The 17,019-nt window shown below is 39.8% G+C and overlaps 5 protein-coding genes across 5 annotated transcripts in view; 2 read left to right on the top strand and 3 right to left on the bottom strand.

Annotated features, from left to right (window-relative positions):
* Positions 1-1,988, bottom strand: part of LOC131530119 (NACHT, LRR and PYD domains-containing protein 3-like) — a 33,027-nt gene extending 31,039 nt beyond the window's left edge. Inside the window, exon 1 of the mRNA XM_058760239.1 lies at positions 1,946-1,988. The gene's annotated coding sequence lies outside the window, so the exon portion shown is untranslated. The remainder of the gene's footprint in view (positions 1-1,945) is intronic.
* A 1,824-nt stretch (positions 1,989-3,812) lies between these two features.
* LOC131530113 (olfactory receptor class A-like protein 1) lies at positions 3,813-6,521 on the bottom strand. Its single transcript, XM_058760234.1, has 2 exons — positions 6,247-6,521; positions 3,813-4,806 (listed from the first exon to the last, which is right to left on the bottom strand). The coding sequence occupies exons 1-2, from the start codon at positions 6,519-6,521 to the stop codon at positions 4,128-4,130; spliced, it is 954 nt and encodes a 317-aa protein (XP_058616217.1). The 3' UTR covers positions 3,813-4,127.
* A 1,154-nt stretch (positions 6,522-7,675) lies between these two features.
* LOC131530112 (olfactory receptor class A-like protein 1) lies at positions 7,676-8,847 on the top strand. The gene has a single exon (XM_058760233.1). The coding sequence runs from the start codon at positions 7,695-7,697 to the stop codon at positions 8,763-8,765; it is 1,071 nt and encodes a 356-aa protein (XP_058616216.1). The 5' UTR covers positions 7,676-7,694; the 3' UTR covers positions 8,766-8,847.
* A 997-nt stretch (positions 8,848-9,844) lies between these two features.
* On the top strand, positions 9,845-14,151 carry LOC131530114 (rho-related GTP-binding protein RhoA-D-like). The gene is made up of 5 exons (XM_058760235.1): positions 9,845-9,985; positions 11,722-11,879; positions 11,951-12,071; positions 12,142-12,272; positions 13,735-14,151. The coding sequence occupies exons 2-5, from the start codon at positions 11,724-11,726 to the stop codon at positions 13,906-13,908; spliced, it is 582 nt and encodes a 193-aa protein (XP_058616218.1). The 5' UTR covers positions 9,845-9,985; positions 11,722-11,723; the 3' UTR covers positions 13,909-14,151.
* A 265-nt stretch (positions 14,152-14,416) lies between these two features.
* The window catches only part of LOC131530111 (transmembrane protein 43), an 8,096-nt gene continuing 5,493 nt past the window's right edge, over positions 14,417-17,019 (bottom strand). Inside the window, exon 12 of the mRNA XM_058760232.1 lies at positions 14,417-15,299. Within this exon, the coding sequence (XP_058616215.1) occupies positions 15,097-15,299 (203 nt within the window). The 3' untranslated portion in view covers positions 14,417-15,096. The remainder of the gene's footprint in view (positions 15,300-17,019) is intronic.

The raw sequence follows: 17,019 nt of genomic DNA, 5'->3' as shown, positions 1-17,019 counted from the left end.
TTATTCCTCTGAAGCAGTTCCATTAGCATCTAGCATCAACAGAGAAAACAACATGGTTGCTTCATGAACTCTATTTGTTTTGTGAAAGAAATGCTAAATTTGTCAACACTAAGATTTTCTGTGTGACGGTGCAGACGGGCCGATGACGGAGTCGACATTCAACGTGAACTCCTCATATTTGTGTGGTTCCAAGTCATTTTTAATTATATTAAACATAAACTAGTGTTTAATTTTTCTAATAATGTATGAATACTGAACATGTGACCTTCCCACACATATTAACAATAACTCGCAGTTTGTTGTGTTTGTTTTAATAAAGTAATTGATTGATTCAAAGTATTTGATAGTTAAAATGACTACAAATTCAGGTTTTTGTCGCCACCGTCAGATGAATATTTTGATAATATTGGATTATGATATTTATTGAGGAATTGTTGGTCACATGTGAAAGTGTAATCTGTCTGCTAACATGAGAATGTGTTTTAAAATGTTAAAAACATCTTGATTGTAAAATAAGTGATGACAAGGTAAAAAGCACATTTTGATAAAAAAATCCCCAAAAGGATGTTTTTCTGTCTAAAAGGAGGCTGACTGGAAGTTGCCTCAATCATCGTTTATCTCATTATATTAGAAAATCTGTTATTTTAAATTCTTACAGTAAGGGCGGCTTAAATTTTACTGACTTTGATTCTCTCAATAACACTTTAAAAATCAATTGGTTGAGACGCTTTCTCCATAATCAGTCTTCTGTTTGGAGTGTATTCCCTCGATATGTCTTTTCACAATTAGGTGGAATTAATTTCTTATTAATGTGTAATTTTAAAAAAAATAAATAAAAAAATTATCAAACTGCAACAAAAGTGTGATCAAAACTCGTCTCCGATCATCTGTGAGCAGAACAGAAGAGGAGAAAAGCACAAGAGCTTCAAAGAGGATCCGTAACATAGCCACATATTTACAGCCTGAAATATACAGGGCTCATTCTATGGAAATGTCCATTTTTCTTTATAGAAATATTACACTTGAAAAACACTTGGTTACATTTTTTTATATATATATATATATATATATATATATATATATATATTAAAATGAAACAATACACCACAAAACTGCTCGTCCCCGCAGCCACGTTCAGAGGCAAAGTGCTTTATTCTGAGGTCAAAAACAGGTTTTTCTTCCATTTAAAATAAAATAATGTATACATAACTATCAAATAAATTACATAAAAAAAACGAAATGCCACATAAATATTATAGAAAAAAATATAACGTATTATATTAAATTATAATATATATTATATTTAAAAAGAAAATATTATATAATATTATTAAAAAAATTAAAATCATTAAGCTGTCATTTATGTGTATTCATGAAGTCAAAAGACTATTAGAGCCAGATGTATTCACTCAGTATTAGGATATGAATACTTGTGTTTTATTACAGCCCGTGATAATTAATACATTATAAAAACACTGTAACAATGAGGCTAAAAGAACGTCATCCTCTCTGCGTCTGCTTCTGTCACCGATTGGATGACAGCGTCGCGCGCTTCTTTCTGAATGTGGTTTTTCTCCAATGAGGGGCGGAGGAGGAGGAGGGGGCGGGGCATCTGGCGAATGACGCTACAGCACTCACAGCTGTGCTCTGAAGTTATGAGCAGTGCGTGAACATCAACATTCACCTCAGTATACATCTTCTCTAATATTAAATATAACACGATAACGGCGCTAAACACGCATGTAAATAACACGCACACCACTCTTTATGAAGTGAATCAGAAGAGCAGCGGTTCCTGATGTTACGATCAAAAGCGTGTTGAAAAGCTTCGAGTAATGAAGCTTTCTCCGATACAGCTGTGTTGAGCTTCGCTGCTGCAGAACGCTTCACTAGCAGCATAAACATTATCACAATATGACAGATAAACACAGATCTACCAACTCACTCATGCTCCACTCTTCTTCTGCTTCTGCTTCTGCTTCTTCTTCTCTGGTGTTTATTGGCGGTGGGCAACCTAAGTTTTTGGTGCATTAGCGCCACGGACTGGAATGGAGTATGGATCAGGATATTAGCACATTATACACATTTCCACCTGCTTTTAACTGTTTTAAGAGTGAAAAACAGACACATGAAAGAATTGAAGACGTTTGTGAGGAGCGTCTCATGGGCGGAGCCGTGGCTGTGAGGGGGCGGGGCTTGTTCTGAGCACCTGATGCAGGTAAAGGTGTTCAGACACACTTCAGCCGTCTGGATTCAGCTCAGAGCTTCTCTTCAGTGTCTGATGGTAATCAGCTGATAAACTCCAGCTTCATAAAGGGACGTTTGTGTGTGTTTTATATTGGCAGGTAATTTTGACTCCTCTAACACTAATGAAAGTGTCCACTTTTTATATTTTCTGTTTTATTTTAATTTCATGTAAAACTAATTTTGTTGTGTTTTTGTCATTTTTACAGGTTTTATTTACAATCATTTTGTCACCAATTTCAAAACCTTGATGTCGTTCTTCAAAACTCTACACACAAAACTCAAAACAGTCATTATTCGTAACACAGGCTGTCCAGTGGTCAAAGCTTTGCATGTTGCGTTCATATCTTCAAAGAAGCCTTGCATTTGCAGAAGCATTGGTTCAAATAACTCATTTATCGTGAAATTAGATCATCCTCAAAAGATTTTTGAGTATTTTTGCATAGTAACTACACACAAACATGAAATAATTAGCCACATACAAACCAAACTACACACAGATGTGAGAAATATAAAGCACTGCTGTTTTTCACTGGAGCTCCTCTCAGTGCGTCTGGACTCATACGGATCCGTCCGAGACTTGTGTTCTTCAGTACACCGGAGTCTGTTGGAACGGATCAGATTTCAGTGGAATGAAGAACGCAGCACATGGAGAAGAACATCTGGGAAAACACAGCGGCAGTCAGTCTGTGGACGAGAGCACGTTCAGACCTGCGTCTCTCCGTGTGAATGTAAAGTCTGCATCACGAATACAAAACTTAATGGTTTTAATGGAAACTATCACTTCCGGGGTTTGGTGTGCATGTTTTTTCTCTCTCGGGGATTGTGTGGCTGGCGGACTGCAGCGGTTTGGGGATCTTCGTTTGTGTTCTGCTGGGGTCACGGGGTCGCCTGCGTCTTGGGTGCCCTGGGGGTGGGCAGATGGACATCAGGTTTTCATTTTTGGGTGAACTATTGACACAATCTGTATTGTTAAAAGCGCTATATAAATAAAGACGACTTGACTATAATGGTGTCTACTGGTATGTGATGGATTCTATTGGAAAAATGCCCAAAACACACTACAAAAAGGAGTTTTGTAATGGTTTTACTGGAAAAAGCTAATGGTTTATAATGGTATCTATCGAGTCCCTTTCAGTAATGCTTAGAAAACTTCCTGTATTTCAAGGTATAATCCGCAAGAGGATCAAGCATAAATTAGCGTTATACGCTGGCGACTTATTACTCTACGTTACCGATCCAATTGCATCTATTTACTGGGTATAAACTAAACCTGCAGAAGAGTGAATGTTTACCCATAAATCAATCTGGCAAATATTAAAACAGAATGACATACCTGAAGATCTTTTCATTAATAATGTGTTTGCAAGTTTTTCTACTTTTAAACAACAACAAAAATCTATTTTATTCTAGCTTCAAGCATTCTTTTTATCAACACTTGAACATAGGTAGGTTTCTTTAAAAAAATAATAATAATAATAATTACTACATCTGCATTTTTATCAAATACTACATCTGGATCATATTCAGTAATATTATCGAAGCAAGGATGCAGTAGATGGCTTCCAGCAGTAACCCAAAGCTTCACAGTCCTGGATCGACATTTCACTCTGCAACATTACGCAGTTTTTATTCATATGCTGTTTATTATTGATGATTGCATTATTTTCCATATGCATACATATGAGATCGCTAGTTTCTGCGTCTTCCTCGTCTCTGTTTTTGATCGAGAGTTTCCAGACTCATTCAGGAGAGCGTAATAAGACAAGAACCCTGGAAAACTCTGTGTTTTCAGTGAAAGAATTAAAGACAGCTGACACAAAACGAGTCCTTACATTTCTCCCAAATAGCGGCGTATTTTCTCGTTTAGACACGACCGTCCGTCAATCTTTGGGTTGAGCCGTGTCCGAGATTGTCTTTGGCTCTTTCCCACAATTCAGCTGTTTATTAACTTTCTTGTTGGAGACGATGATGACGACGGGACTGACGGCGGCGTACAGAGACGAGAAGAAGATCCTCAGGTCTGAGATGAGCGAGGAGCCCAGCGTCTGCGGCACGGTCAGCGTGTAAACCCAGAGCCCGTTGTCCACCCCGTAAAACAGCAGGTAGAGCGAGACGAGCGTGACGACGGTGAGGGCGGCGCGGTGCTCCGCGGAGGGGCCCCGTCTGGCCCCGTCGCCCCGCAGACCCCTCGCCCGCCGGCTGTGGCGGAGCAGGAACGCCAGCAGCACCAGGCTAGCCGCTGCCATCAGGGCCATGGGCACCACGTCTCGCCCCACCTGCGCCGCGCCGTTAGCGTCCCGCGACAGCTTGGACGGGAAGCTCAGGAAGCAGAACTCCACGTTGATGCCGTTCTGCAGGAGTCTGGAGTCGTTCCGGGCCCCGACGGCGAACAGCAGCGGAGCGGCGCTCATGGAGGTGTTGATCAGCCACAGAGACAGAAACACAGCGGGCAGGTTCTGGGCGAGCAGAGCGCGGGCGGAGGCCCAACGCGAGCCCGGCGGAGCCACGCTCAGACACTGATACACACTCAGCACGAACGTCAGCCAGATCGACAGAGACCTGCGGAGGCAGTGCGGCTTTTATTGTCACAAATATTGTAAAGAAATTATATTATAACATCTTGTAATATCAGATATTATCATATAATATACTGTACACTACCAGTCAAACGTTTTTGATCAGTAAGATTTTTAATGTTTTTCAAACAGATTCTCTTCTGCTCTCAAGCATTTATTTGATCTAAAGTACAGCAAAAACAGTAAAAAAAATAATATTTTTACTATTTAAAATACATGCTTTCTATTTGAATTTATTTTAAACTGTAATTTATTTCTGTGACGCAGCTGTATTTTCAGCATCATTACTGCAGTCTTCAGTGTCACGTGATCTTCAGAAATCAGTCTAATATTCTGATTGATATGATTACTATTATTATTATTATTATGTTGAAAACAGCAGAGTAGAATTCTTTCAGGATTCTTTGATGAATAGAAAGTTCAGAAGATCAGCATTTATCTGAAATAAAAAGCTTTTGTAACATTATACACTACACCATTCAAAAGCTTGGAGTCAGTATAATTATTTTCTAATTAATTTATTTTATTATAGAAATGAATACTTTTATTTAGCAAGGATGCTTTAAATTGATCAAAAGTGATGATGAAGACATTTATAATGTTACAAAAGATTTCTATTTCAGATAAATACTGTTCTTCTGAACTTTCTATTCATCAAAGAAACCTGAAAACATTCTACTCCACTGTTTTCAACATAATAATAATAATAAATGTTTTTTGAGCAGCAAATCAGAATATTAGAATGATTTCTGAAGGATCGTGAGACTGGAGTAATGATGCTAAAAATTCAGCTTTGAAATCAAAGGATAAATTACATATGAATTTAAAATAGTAAAAAATATTTAAAACTTTTTTTTGCTGTACTTTGTATCAAATAAATGCAGGCTTGGAGAGCAGAAGAGACTTCATTAAAAAACATTTAAAAAAAACATTAAAAATCTTACTGTTCAAAAACTTTTGACTGGTAATATCATGTGTGACCCTGCAGCACAGAAGCAGTCATAAGCAGCAGCTATATCTGCAGCAATAACCAACAATACATTGTATGGCTCAAAATTATACATTTCTCTTTTATGCTAAAAATCATTAGGATATTAAGATCATGTTCCATGAAGATATTTAGTAAGTTTCCTACCGTAAATATATCAAAACTTCATTTTTGATTAGTAATATGCATTGCTAAGAACTTCATTTGGACAACTTTAAAGGAGATTTTCTCAATATTTAGATGTTTTTGCTCCCTCAGATTCCAGATTTTCAAATAGTTGTATCTCAGACAAATATTGTCCAACAAACCATACATCAATGGAGAGATTATTTATTCAGCTTTCAGATGATGCATAAATCTCAATTGTAAAAAATTGACCCTTATGACTGGTTTTGTGGTCCAGGGTCACATATAATGTAATATAACATTAGAGACCTGGACGTGCGGTAGACGAAGATGACCGTCTTGCAGCCGGTGTCGTCGAACACGTTGTAGATCTGGAAGGTGGCCAGGACCTCCAGCAGGCAGCGGATGCCCACCACCATCAGGTTTGCGGAGGCCAGGTGCAGCACGATGGCGTCGGCGGGCGAGAGGCGGCCCTCGTGAAACGCCACCGAGACGAAGGCACAGATGACGGCGGCGTTGCCTGGAACTCCGGCCGCGGTCAGAGACAGAAAGAGCAGGCCTCGCGTCAAAGCGTCCGAGTTCATCTCCACTGCAGCTGCTCCTGAAGGATCCTCTGTTTTATAGTCTGGCTCGGGCCGTGGGGATGTTCATGTACGGGACGGTCCACTGACTTCAGGCCTGAGCTCAATTATCTGAATGATGTGCAGCTGAGTGATTCTGTCACGGCGTAACGCAACCCTCTCCAGCGAGACTCGGTTTGTGCCCGAAGGACGGCGAGTGTTTGAGCTGAGATACAGAGACCCTCTCAGAGCACGTTCATCAAATGTAAAACAGGACAAGGTTTCGTCAGGGCCTGAACAGCTTTGTGTGGTGCACGTGTGCTTCGGGTGACCCGAGCTCGAGTCCCAGCTTCCAGCTTTGTTTCCGTCAATCTTTACTGTTCCATCTCCACAAAGACAAAATGAATCTTCAGAAAACTCAAAGACCATAGACTCAATGCATTAAAAACACATGTATAATAATCCTGAGTTATCCTTCCTCAAACAACTTTTAATGTAAGCCTTTTTTGTTAAAAACTAAATGCACGAATAATTATAATGGCAGGTTATTTCTTGTCTGTTTCATCGACTCGACTAAAAGCGTTTCTCTCTATTGTCTCTCGTTTATTCCTCTGAGCAGTTTTGGGGCTTTTTATTGCAGCGCATCACATGTTTCCAAAGTCATTCTGGTTTAAAGCATCTGTTAAATGAATAAAAGCAAGCTGAATCTTCATTAATGAATCTCAGATCAGAGATGGGTTTGAGCTGTCGCAAGCATGCATCGAATGGAAACTGTGTAGTTCACATATGAACTGGGTTCTGATCTGCTGGCGTGTTCGTCCGGCCCGAGGGAATCGTGGCTCGCTGATATCACAGCACATGAAAAACTCATTAACGCCACAACAGAAAACAGACCAGCCCAGACCTGCCCCAAAGCCTCCCAGACCTCCTCATTACACAGCGTGTTTGCAAAGATTTAATTAGCTAATGCTCCTAATGTTTTCTAATCATCTCATGAGGGACACCGTTAGTAGAAAATCACACAACAGCTGCTCTCCAGAACAAAACGATACATTTTTAATGTGTCACAAAGTGCGTTAGTTGAGTTCAAATGGAAATACATCGACTGCGCATCACAAACATAAACACGGATGAAATGAGGAACGTACAGCATGTGTCTCGCCGCTGACAGACACACAAGCGCTTCCAGTAATTAGGATGCACCTCAGGTGGACACTCACTGCTCCTTTGTGTCTTCTAGTGGGTTTCCGGCGGCTCCCACGGGTGCGTTCGGCGGTTTATATCCACCCCTGGACTTCAGGAAGCCTTCAAAGCGGGCGTTCTTCACACATGGATCTGTGCGTGACCATCAAGGGCGTCTCGTTCCTCCTGCAGACGGGTCTGGGGATCCTGGCCAACGCTCTGGTGCTGCTGGCCTATGCCCACATGTCTCTGACCGAGGCTCATCTGCAGCCGGTGGACTCCATCCTGAGCCACCTGGCCTTCGCCGACCTGCTGCTGCTGCTGACCCGCGGCGTGCCGCAGACCATGACCCTCTTCGGCATGAGGAACCTGCTGGACGACGCTGGCTGTAAGGTGGTCATATACGTGTACCGCGTGGCCCGAGCGCTGTCCGTGTGCGTCACCTGCATGCTGAGCGTCTTCCAGGCAGCCACCGTGGCTCCGGGGCTCTCCGGCTTGAAGCTCCGGCTCCCGCGGCTCGTCGTTCCCACTTTCGCCGCGCTGTGGTTCCTCAACATGGCTGTCTGCATAGCCGCTCCGCTCTTCTCCGTCGCCCCTCGAAACGGCACCGTCCCGCCCTTCACGCTCAACCTGGGCTTCTGCCACGTGGACTTCCGTGATAACCTGTCCTACGTGATCAACGGGGTGGCCGTGTCGGTGCGCGACTTCGCCTTCGTGGGCGTGATGCTGGGCTCCAGCGGCTACATCCTGGTGCTGCTCCACCGGCACGGCCGGGCGGTGCGGGGCCTCCGGCGCTCGCAGGGGGCCTCGATGGAGACGCGCGCGGCGAAGACGGTGGTGATGCTGGTGGTGCTGTACGCCGTGTTCTTCGGCATCGATAACGTGATCTGGATCTACATGCTGACGGAGCCGCGGGTGTCTCCGGTGGTGGCCGACATGAGGGTGTTCTTCTCCTCCTGCTACGCCGCGCTCAGCCCGTTCCTCATCATCTCGTCTAATAAGAAGGTCAAGGCCAGGATGGTGTGCGCGAGCTCCTCGCCGGACCAGGAGCGGCAAGCCGAGGACCCCAAACCTGCCAAAGACTGAGCTTAACGCAAACTCTTGTAAATACTGTGAACATATAACATCTTATAATACAAGATATTATCATATAAAATGATGTAATGTACACTACCAGTCAAACGTTTTTGAACAGTTCGATTTGTAATGTTTTTTTACAGAAGTCTCTTCTGCTCAGCAAGCCTGCATTTATTTGATCCAAAGTACAGCAAAAGCGCTAATATTGTGAAATATTTTTACTATTTAAAGTATCTGTTTTCTGTGTGAATATGTGTTAAACTGTAATTTATTTCTGTGACGCAGCTGTATTTTCAGCATCATTACTGCAGTCTTCAGCGTCACATGATCTTCAGAAATCATAATAATATGCTGATTTGCTGCTCGAGAAACATTTATTATTAGTATTATTATTATTATTATTATCAATATTTAAAATAGTTGAGTACATTTTTTGGATTCTTTGATGAATAGAAAGATCCAAAGATCAGCATCTGAAATAAAAAGCTTTTGTGGCATTATACACTACAGCATTCAAAGGCTTGGAGTCAGTGTCATTTTGTTTGTTTGTTTTGCTTTTTTGAGGGGGAAAAATTATTGAAATTAATATTTTTATTTAGCAAGGATGCTTTAAATTGATCAAAAGTGATATAAAAGATATTTATAATCTTACAAAAGATTTCTATTTCAGATAAATACTGTTCTTCTGAACTTTCTATTCATCAAAGAAACCTGAAAAAAATCTACTCTGCGGTTTTCAACATAATAATAATAATAATAAATGTTTGTTGAGCAGAATATTAGAATGATTTCTGAAGATCATGTGACTCTGAAGACTGCAGTAATGATGCTGAAAATTCAGCTTTGATAAATTAAATTTTTAAATGTATTAAAATAGAAAACAGTTATTTTAAAATTTTAATTATTTTACTGTTTTTGCTCTACTTTGGATCAAATAAATGCAGGCTTCGTGAGCAGAAGAGACTTCATTAAAACACATTAAAAATCGTACTGTTCAAAAACATTTGACTGGTAATATAATAAAATATAACATAATATATCAGATATTATAAACTGTGACCGTGTCTGTGTTTGAGCACCTAATGAATGAACTGACTCTTATTTTGACGCGTCTGCGGAGGACTCTTATTTTGACGGGTTGTTGTTCAGTAGCTTCTCGGCTGGTTGTGTCTGGCTTCCGGCGCGCGCACAGAAGCGACCCGGAAAACTCGAGTCGAGTTGAACTGAAGGTGAGCTCGAATTTAATGCGGTTTTCTCTTCATTACGCTTTTGCTAAGAGATCAGCGACCGTTACTGAACTTCTCTGGACCGACAGAGGTTCGTGTTCGAGGATTCGAGCGTCTTTACTGAGGAGAGCGGCTCACTTCCGCTTGTGTAGCCTGTTAGCTTCGCATCGACGGTTTGCGACATAAACATATATTCAAACTTTTAAAAGCAAGAGCGTGTTTATGTACAAAAGAAATAAAGCTCTGGGTGTCGTAATATTCATTAATGTCACCGTAAACATCCGCTTTTATAACTAAAACGAGTGAGAAGAGCTTGAATCCGCACATAAACAGAGGAAAGTGCGTTAGTTTTCACGCGACACTTTTATTATTTCAATTCTTCAGTGACAGTGTCTTTAATGTTTCTGGGGTCATGAAAACACACGAGCAGCAGGTCATTTCATCCCAAACCTCTAAAAATAAAGTTTAGATGATGATGATAATACCAAATGAAGCCCGTTTTGAGGCTTTTGTGAATAATTGTTGCCTGTATTTGTCGTATGTTCTTGTACCTCCACTGTCGTTTCTGTAAGTCACTTTTACTGTATTTCGCTAAAAATTACTGCAATTTACTGTTTTATTTTTTAAATTGTAATACCTGTGAACACTTCATTTTTTTGTTTATCTTCTTTAGTAGTTGTAGAGTATGCTGTTTATATATGAAGCTCTAATTGAATTCCTGTCACTTTTTATCAGTTATTTTAATACATTTTTAACGTTTTCTATGACAGTTTAATGTTTCAGGTTTAAATGTTTTTTGGGTGAATCTCATGAAAATACAAGAGCATCATTTCATGCCGAATCTCTAAAAAAGTAAACTTTGCATTATAATGATAATATTTAAACAACGAAAATGAAGCACTATAGTTTTTAATTCATAGTTTTTGATATTTGATTGGGAAATGTGCTTTATTGTCATAAAAATGTCAAGATGAAAAAACATTAATATTCTAAACTATGCTTTATTCTATATATAAAAATATAACATGTATATTTACATTTAAAACATTACTTTTATTTTGAAAGCCCATTCTCTCCATATTGTCTAATAATAGTAAAACAAACCCTGTTATTTATTTTATTCAAATTAAAGGGATAGTTCACCCCAAAATGAAAATTCTGTCATTAATTAAAATCCATAAGACCTTCGTTCATCTTCAGAACACAAATTAAGATGTTTCTGATGAACTCCGAGAGCTCTCTGAGCCTCCGCAGACAGCAACGCAACTGAAACGAACAATTCTTCTCTGAGTTACCGTCTTCCGCCATACTGTATGTGTATATATTATATATGTGGGTGATATATAATCACGATTAATCACATTCAAAATAAAAGTTTGTTTACATACTATATGTGTGTACTGTGTTATGTATATATAAATACACACACATGTATATAATTTAAGAAATATTTGTATGTATATATATTTATACTCTTATATGATTTACATTAAATATTTTATATATAAATCTACCATATTTTTCCTTAATGTATACATGCATGTGTGTGTATTTATATATACATAATAAATATACAAATTACACAGTATGTAAACAAACTTTTATTTTGAATGCGATTATTCTTGATTAATCAGTTTGCAGCCCTAATATGCATCAATATAAATGTCATTTGATTTCCTGATTGTGATTTTGTGATGAAATATAATAACGAATAACTCCGCGAGACTCTTGTTGCGCAGAGATGGCGGCGATCCGTAAGAAGCTGGTGATCGTGGGCGACGGCGCGTGCGGGAAGACCTGCCTGCTCATCGTCTTCAGCAAAGACCAGTTCCCCGAGGTCTACGTGCCCACCGTCTTCGAGAACTACGTGGCCGACATCGAGGTGGACAGCAAGCAGGTGAGGAGCGTGCGGCCCGAGCGGCGCGAGCGATGCTAATGCTGTGCTAACGCTAGCGTGTGGTGTTCCAGGTGGAACTAGCGCTGTGGGACACGGCGGGTCAGGAGGACTACGATCGTCTGCGGCCGCTCTCGTACCCCGACACCGACGTCATCCTCATGTGCTTCTCCATCGACAGCCCCGACAGCCTGGGTGAGTCTCGCGCTAACTGCACTCGCGCTAGCCCTGCGCCCGCTGACCTCTGACCTCTCTGACCCCGCAGAGAACATCCCTGAGAAATGGACTCCGGAGGTCAAGCATTTCTGCCCCAACGTTCCCATAATCCTGGTGGGCAACAAGAAGGATCTGCGCAACGACGAACACACTCGCCGCGAGCTCTTCAAGATGAAGCAGGTGCGTAGCTCGCGTTAGCGCTAGCGCAAGCGTTTGTCCTGATCAGAGGTCAACCGATACGTGCCGATTCATTTTTCGTGCCAATATTTAGTGTTTTCTCATTATTGCCATTGGCTGAACATGTGGGAAGCAGGACTCTTATTTTGAAAGCCTGTTCTCCATCTTCAGATCTTTTTTCTACGAGTAGTAAAACAAACCGTTATTTGTTGTATTTAAATGGCGTAGTATGGCATAACACAAGGAATTATGACCATTTATTTTACGTAATAGTGTTTATATTATAATATGTTGTTAGATGCAAGTTTGAATGAGCAGCTGAAGTAGTAAAGCATAGACTTTTCAAAATAAGAGTCTCTGTGTATTTCAGGTTTGTTTGTAAAAAAAAAACAAAAAAACACACATTTTAGTGACTTGACATAAAGTAAGCGTTCATGATTAATAATAAGGCAGATATATAAAGCGATTCATATATCGGCCCATATTTGGCACTTCCTAATTATTCGAATCGGCCGAAATGTGTGTATAGCTTTTAATTTGAAAGCCCAATTTTCATCTTCAGATCTAATAATTCATAGAAAAATGAATGCTGTTAATATTTTCTCATAAACCACCTGCGGTCAGGAAAACTGCGAAGACTTTCAAAATAAGAGTCAGGCTTGTACGAAAAGCCAAAACCTTTTTATTTTAAAACTGAAATCAAAGCTAAGAAAAACTATATAGACGTGTATCACAAAAAAACACACAGACAACTAAAAATCATGGAAAATATAAAAACATTTAAAATATTGCTAAAAACCCCCTCCCCTTGTTATTATTGGTATTTTGTTGACTATATAGATTTTACTACTATCGGCACAATCTTTTTTATTGCCTTTGATTATATTTTCACCAAACCCAGAGGAAAAAGTGCCCTTCCATAATGTACTTAAAGTGCTCTATTTTTGTATTTAAAATACTAAAAATGATTGTTTAGTACTCCTTGTGATAACCTGAAGTAGCACTCAGCTGCTCCATGAATATGAACTAAAATATGCATTTAACACACTATCTCTGTATTTATTCACCAGTGGAACCCATCTTTCATACACTAGTACTCAAGTGTGCTACAAGTGCTGATTAAATACAGAGAGAGTGTGTTAAAAGCACATTTTAGTTCATATTCATGGTGTTCCAAGAATAGCACAGTTGAGTGCTACTTAAGTTTATCTCAAGAAGTACTAAAGAATCATTTTTAGTATTTTAAATACAGAAATCGAGCACTTTAAGTACATTATGGAAGTGCAGGTTTTTTTCAAGGAAATCAAGTATCGATTGACCTCTAATTTGCATGTATTGACATTTTAACACATTAGTGCTCTGATTTCAGTGCATTTGTATATGTTGCTCTAATCTTTCTCAGTATTATGACTGTAAGTGAAGCAGCAGCGGTGCGTTTCGTGACGTCTCTCCATCTGTCCCTCAGGAGCCTGTGAAGCCGGAGGAGGGCCGTGACATGGCCAACCGCATCTGTGCCTTCGGATACATGGAGTGCTCCGCCAAAACCAAGGACGGCGTGCGGGAGGTGTTCGAGATGGCCACCAGGGCGGCGCTGCAGGCCCGCAAGGGCAAGAAGAACAGCAAGTGCCTGCTGCTGTAGACGGACTGCGCTCACCTCCATTTTATCCCTTTTAACTGAATCAGTTCATCTAGTGTTGAGAGTTTATGTCAGTATTTAACGTTTTTGTTCGTACGCCACTGGATTCGCCACAGAACACACAAATATGCAACGATGACTTGGAGAAACAGCAGATCAGGACCGCGGACCAGACTTGAAATGCATTCTTTTGTCTTTCACAATCAGCAGAATTTGGTATGTTTGTGTATTAAAGCCTTTATAAGACGCGTGTGCTGCTCTGTGTTTCTCCTGCTTCGATGGTTAAAACATGACGCCGCAGTGAGGATTCGCCCTTTATTTCACACACCTTCACGAGAAAACAACTCACACACAGATCCTGCAAATAAAGCTCCTGTGTAAAGATAGAGGCGGAAGAGATTTTCCCCGGGGATTTTATAATGAGGCTTTTCTGTTTATGAGTGCACTTATTCTCATCTTATTCTCTAGTAGAAATATCTAAACATTCATACATCAAGACACATTTACTGGAGAAGTTTCACTCATCGTTTATTGGCCAGCATTACAAAACTCCACAGATCGACCACTAAGGTTCTTGCGGGAATGAAATATGAAATGTAATGGATGAATTATAACAATTTATGTTATGGTGTTTATACTGTAAGGCTGAACGATTGTTATTTAGGCACTTCCTAATTATTTGAATCAATATTATTATTTGAAAGCCAATATCTGACAACATCTTAATTCAACTGGAAAACTAAATTGACATTTATTCTTCTTCTAATCTAAAACCTAATCTATTAAACTTAAGTCTATTTTTCAGAGGATTTCACTTATTTTTCCCAGAAAACAGGACTTAATATCGTAAGTCACTGTGAATATGTCTTGATTTAGAAATGTTTAGACTGGAAAACAAGACTTTAAGTGTAAAATAAGCTCTGTGGTAAACATAACTTGACTTCGATGATATAAATTACATCCGTACTGAAAACTTGAATTTTGAAGCGGCTGATGTTTAAAGACATGTTTGTAATAACTATATAAGAGCATCTGGGTTGTGAATGTGTACACCAGAGATGATTGTGGAGTTGTGTTTACTGCGGACTGAACTGAGAAGCCCAGAGGAAGCTCTGGAGGTGAATAGCTCTTCTCGGTGTAATGCAGAGACGCTCACAGCTGCAGGAGGTTTTGCGTGAGACGTCAAACGAGTCATTGGTTCTTCTTGGACGGGGCTCTAGCGTGTGCGAGGAGAAGCGGAAGGAGCGCGAGCAGCGCAATCATCCCACCCAGCAGAGGCCGATAGAAGATCCATCCGGCGGCGATGGTGAGCAGCGACAGCGAACACGAGACACAGAGCGCGAAGATCCTCAGCCCCACAGACACCAGCTCCCTCAGCACAGGAACCCAGTCCACTGACCAGAGACACAGAGAGAGAGAGAGAGAGAGAGTCAGTCACATCAGCCCAGAGAGAGAGAGAGAGTGTGTGTGTGTGTGTGTACAACCCTCTACGGACACCTTGGCGATCGAATCACCATTGGCTAGAGCATTTTTTAGTTTACTCGCCAGACTGACATACTACATATATACAGGTGCGTCTCAAAAAATTTGAATATTGTGAAAAAGTTCATTTTTTTCTGTAACTTATTTCAAAAGCTGAAACTTTCAGATATTCTAGATTCATTACATGTAAAGTAAAACATTTCAAAAGTTTTTTGGTTTTAATTTTGATGATTAGAGCTTACAGCTCATGAAATTCAAAAATCTAGTATCTCTAAATATTAGAATAAACACAGTGGACCAACACCAGCAGATGACATGGCAGCCCAAACCATCACTGACTGTGGAAACTTCACACTGGACTTCAAGCAACATGGATTCTGTGCCTCTCCACTCTTCCTTCAGACTCTGGGACCTTGATTTCCAAATGAAATGTAAAATTTACTTTCATCTGAAAAGAGGACCACTGAGCAACAGTCCAGTTCTTTTTCTCCACAGTCCAGTTAAGATGCTTCTGACGTTGTCTCTGGTTCAGAAGTGGCTTGCAGCCCTTTTCCTGAAGACGCCTGAGCGTGGTGACTCTTGATGCACTGACTCCAGCTTCAGTTCTCTCCTTGTGAAGCTCTCCCAAGTGTTTGAATCTGCTTTGCTTGACTGTATTCTCAAGCTTGCGGTCATCCCTGTTGCTTGTGCACCTTTTCCTACCCAAATTCTTCCTTCCAGTCAACTTTGCATTTAATATGCTTTGATACAGCACTCTGTAAACAGCCACACCTTTCAGTAATGACCTTCTGTGACTTACCCTCTTTGTGGAGGGCGTCAATGTTCGTCTTCTGGATCATTGCCAAGTCAGCAGTCTTCTCCATTATTGTGGTTTCAAAGAACAAGAGATGCCCAGAATTTATACTGTAGGGATGGTCATTTATTCAAACTCAAATGTAAATATTATAGTATTTTGAGATGGTGGATTTTTGACTTTCATGAGCTGTAAGCTCTAATCATCAAAATTAAAAGAAAAAAAAAAAAAAACTTTAGAAATGTTTTACTTTACATGTAATGAATCTAGAATATCTGAAAGTTTCACTTTTTTAAATAAGTTACAAAAATAAATGAACTTTTTCTTGAGATGCATCTGTGTGTGTATATATATATATATATATATATATATATATATATCAGTACACTTAACATCAGTCAGTCAAGCATTATAATATGATAATGATAGAACTTTAGTAATTAGAATTAAAATTTGGTAACCATGTATATTAGTCGTTTTAACTGAACTTAGGGCTGGTGGTGGTGCTTTTTTGGTCATTCAGAGTTTCTGTAAAAAACAAATGGAAAAAAACTAACAATAATACTGATAAGATAATAATAATTATTATTATACAAATTCTACTAAGAACAATATAAAACGCACTAAGGATTAATGAGCCGCTGGGTTCATGAATATTAATCACGTTGTCTGTGTTCGCTCGAACTGATTTGCTGAAATCAAAACAGGGATGATAATAGGTGAGCGCCAGCCAATGAGATTATCGTTTGCACATTAGCTCCGCCCACTACCGCAAAAACCCGGCAGTTCTTATTTTTAAGTTAAGTTATTTTGACAGGAAAATACAACAAAGAATATTG

Source organism: Onychostoma macrolepis, chromosome 22 (assembly GCF_012432095.1).
Source record: "Onychostoma macrolepis isolate SWU-2019 chromosome 22, ASM1243209v1, whole genome shotgun sequence".
Taxonomy (NCBI): domain Eukaryota; kingdom Metazoa; phylum Chordata; class Actinopteri; order Cypriniformes; family Cyprinidae; genus Onychostoma; species Onychostoma macrolepis.
Note: the sequence above shows the minus strand (reverse complement) of the source record. Positions and strands in the feature narration are given on the sequence as shown.

What these genes read in the sequence shown, in the direction of transcription:
- LOC131530113 (XM_058760234.1), bottom strand. Translation starts at nt 6,521, where the DNA reads ATGAACTCGGACGCTTTGACGCGAGGCCTGCTCTTTCTGTCTCTGACC. An exon ending in TTCGTCTACCGCACGTCCAG is followed by an intron (nt 4,807 to 6,246) that starts GTCTCTAATGTT and finishes CTGCCTCCGCAG; the next exon opens with GTCTCTGTCGATCTGGCTGA.
- LOC131530112 (XM_058760233.1), top strand. Translation starts at nt 7,695, where the DNA reads ATGCACCTCAGGTGGACACTCACTGCTCCTTTGTGTCTTCTAGTGGGT.
- LOC131530114 (XM_058760235.1), top strand. Translation starts at nt 11,724, where the DNA reads ATGGCGGCGATCCGTAAGAAGCTGGTGATCGTGGGCGACGGCGCGTGC. An exon ending in CGACAGCCCCGACAGCCTGG is followed by an intron (nt 12,072 to 12,141) that starts GTGAGTCTCGCG and finishes CTGACCCCGCAG; the next exon opens with AGAACATCCCTGAGAAATGG. An exon ending in AGCTCTTCAAGATGAAGCAG is followed by an intron (nt 12,273 to 13,734) that starts GTGCGTAGCTCG and finishes TCTGTCCCTCAG; the next exon opens with GAGCCTGTGAAGCCGGAGGA.